Genomic DNA, 3,280 nt, shown 5'->3' on the forward strand with positions numbered 1-3,280 from the left:
AATTGGTATACAGGGGGAGAAAAAAAAAAAAAGAAAAAAAAAAAAAAACAAACCCCCCAGAAGCCCCAAACACAAGCCAGCCACCCAACAAACAAAACCACAAAATGATTTCTGAAAAATTCAGAAGTCTGTGATCAGGATAGTAACTCTGGGATAGAGTCCTGTAGCTGTCTTTTGGTAAAGGCCATCTTTTGCCCTGGGAGCCAGTAGCAGGAGGCGGCTGGAGGTTGAGATTGAGGACTAATGTGTTTGAATTAAGATCTATATTTCTTTACCATGCAAATTGTGATGCTCCATTCTCATATTTGCAGAATATAGAAGCAATTCTGTGTCTCAAAATTGTTAGTTTTGATTTGAGCTGCCTATTAAAGGGGTCTGTTTTTTCTTAGATTCTTTTTTTAAAAGAATTCACCTTCACAGTACCAGAATAAAATTCTGAACTTCCAGGTGTTTTATTAGTGGCTGGTAAAGGCTTTAGGAAACAGAAAAGCTGTTTATTTGAGAAGTGTTTTTCAAGTGCATTTTCTTCTGGATGTCCGGTTCTTTTTCATGTTTTGCCTAACATGCTTCCCTGTGGTGACAGCAGTTTTCTCTGAAAGGATCAAATAGTCATTCCCAGAAAAGAAAGAAACATTAACCTTCAAATGATCACTTGTTGTAATTTTGTATCAAGTAAATATTTATTGTTGTCAAGTAAATATTTATTCTATGCAGGAAAAAAAGTACTTTCACACATCTTACTGTCTTTCAGGTTTGATTTCAAGTGCTCTTTGTTACTTGAACACACAGCTTTTTTAGGATTTGGAGAAGTAGTTTTGTCATCCAAAGGAATTACTTTCAAATTGCAACTGTTATATTTAAGATTTACATACAGATTTTTCAAATTTCTAACAAATAGTAAGTTTATAACAGTTGATTCTTTTGATAGTCTTTTAAAAAAAAATTAAGATTATGAAATGAGGCTGTTCTGGTTTTTGAATGAGCTATATATAGATACAGACACAGACACATATATGTGTATGCATGTGTATATAAACACTGGCTTTGTCAGCTAAACAAATTACTTCATATAATTGATTTTTTAAAGATATCTGAACTTTTAGAGCCTAAATATGAAAGGGAGGTCTGTGCAAATGTGTATCAAAGTTAGGGAAACTTGTTGGGACTTTTGTATTGTACAAGCTGGACTTTTAAGCAGATGAACTAAAGGCAAGGCAATCTATCATTGGAGAAAACACAAAACAAAGGACAGTAGACAGAAAAATGGCAATGATAATTACTGTTCTTTATAATGAGCAATATATATTTAATGTTAAAAGGCTTCTGTCTCATTAAGTACACACCTGCATTAATAGGGACAGTCAAATCTTAAGTAATGCTTCATAGCAAAATAAAAGAGAATATATTTTGAAAATTTAGGTTACTGAGAATCGTTACGTTTTCATGGACAAAAATGAGTGCACTTTTTGGGAGCTCTCCCTGGTTTCTGGATTAACATGCTAATCTGCCTATGGTGTCAGACCAAGCATGATGTTTGCTTTGATTTCTGTTGTGAATAAATCGGAGGTTTAAGGTTAGTTGATAATATTTTGCTGATGAAAATGTCTTTGAAAGGCTAATGGTTTCAGAGGCAATTAAAAAAAAAAAGGCAGAAAAAAAAGTGGCTTTTCTGCTGAATCAAGGTGAGGGAATGGAATCTTACTGTGTTAGAGCTCTCACCTTCTTGCAGTTTCTTCATCCCATTTTCTTCCCTGTCCCCTACTTGCATAAACAGTAAATTCCCTTAGTTCCATCAGTCTTTATTCTCCTTTTGTATTTCTGACCTTTGGTGGTTTTTTTTCTGCTCCATGTTCTTTGGGGTGCCAATAACTGACAAAGGTACAGTCAAGATTACACTTCTGTGCCCTTCTCTGAAAGCCATGCCAGGGTTTGAGGAATGAGGAGGAACTGGGACTTGCCATCCTTGGGATACCTTGAGGTGTCCTAGGTGGGCTGAGTGCCAGAGCTAGTGCTCCTTGTACGAGTATTGGGTTCTTGAGCATGCTGACACGTTGCTGTGCAGGGAGCTGGAGGAGACATCTCCCAGTCCTTTCATCACTGTGCCTATTTCAGAGGCAGTAGGATCAAGACAAAAGACAAGGTTATGAGAAGATGTATGTTTTCTGATGGTCACTTGTTAGCTTAATTGGTCACTTCAATGTTCAGCATTGCCCTGAAATTCCCCTCAGCTGTGAAGGGGCAACTGCAGAGCACCCATGTGTAAGCATCAGGGAGTGTGTTCCCTTTTAAAGGTTGCTTTGGTATATTCCTGCTTATCTGTCTTACCTTTCAAAATACAAAATTAAGCTATTGAAACCTTCCCCTTGTTTTTTGCTCTTGGAGATTTTATTTCTTTAAAGCAGACATTGTTATTTGCCTGTTGTGTTTCAGGTGCAGTTTCTTAACAAGAAACTGATACAGGCAGGAGTGATGAAGCAGGAGCAAATTCTGAGTCCCTCTCTTATTTTATCCGCGAATCCTCCTGTTGGTTTAGTGTTCACTATTATCATGGGTTTTTTTGCAGCAGCAGATAATGGAGGGACTACATCTGGTGGCACATCAGGAATTCCTCACAGCAATCACGCTGGGAATTCTAAGTCAGCAGCAAGGAACCTGAGCTCCTCAGCTGGAGAGAAGGAGGAAGGAAAGAAGGTCAGACGGCAGTGGGAGTCATGGAGCACAGAGGACAAAAACACTTTCTTCGAGGGACTGTATGAGGTATCTGTGGAGGAAAACAACAGGCTCAGACGGCTTCGTTTACTGTCCAGATATTCCTGAGGAAGGCTGATTCAGCTGAGGTCTGCAGGAGCGAAATGCATACGTACACATGCACCTTTCTCTATGCCTATGTGTGCATAGCTGGCTATAAACCAGTTGTCAATCACAGCCACATTTCAAAAGTGTCAAGCTTTCTTTTGTTTTGAAATACAAAGAAAACATTTGTGAATTTCATTCATCAGTGTTTGAAATAATTTCAGTTACAATTCTGTTTCAGATGGGAATAAATCATATCCCTATCTCAGCTTTCAAAAGCAACACACTTATGCTGTAATATTACCAAGCAGGGAAACATCTAGTCTAACAAGAATTGTAGGCACTGTGTTTAGTCTTTGACTAGGAAAAGATCTGAGCCAGTTCAGTACCAGGGCTAAGAAACAAAAAGTCAGATGCTCTGTTCTTGTATCTCGTATGATGTATTCCGGGTTGTCCTGTTGCGGTGATTGTGTTAAGAGCATTCCTG

General features: G+C 38.2%; 1 protein-coding gene across 1 annotated transcript in view; it reads left to right on the forward strand.

The window, feature by feature from the left end:
- The window catches only part of CRAMP1L (Crm, cramped-like (Drosophila)), a gene marked incomplete at its 3' end in the record, with an annotated part of 24,877 nt that overhangs the window by 6,769 nt on the left and 14,828 nt on the right, over window positions 1-3,280 (forward strand). Inside the window, exon 3 of the mRNA XM_008941284.1 lies at window positions 2,564-2,757. Within this exon, the coding sequence (XP_008939532.1) occupies window positions 2,564-2,757 (194 nt within the window). The remainder of the gene's footprint in view (window positions 1-2,563; window positions 2,758-3,280) is intronic.

This window comes from Merops nubicus, unplaced genomic scaffold (genome assembly GCF_000691845.1).
Source record: "Merops nubicus isolate BGI_N331 unplaced genomic scaffold, ASM69184v1 scaffold12045, whole genome shotgun sequence".
In the NCBI taxonomy this organism is placed as follows: domain Eukaryota; kingdom Metazoa; phylum Chordata; class Aves; order Coraciiformes; family Meropidae; genus Merops; species Merops nubicus.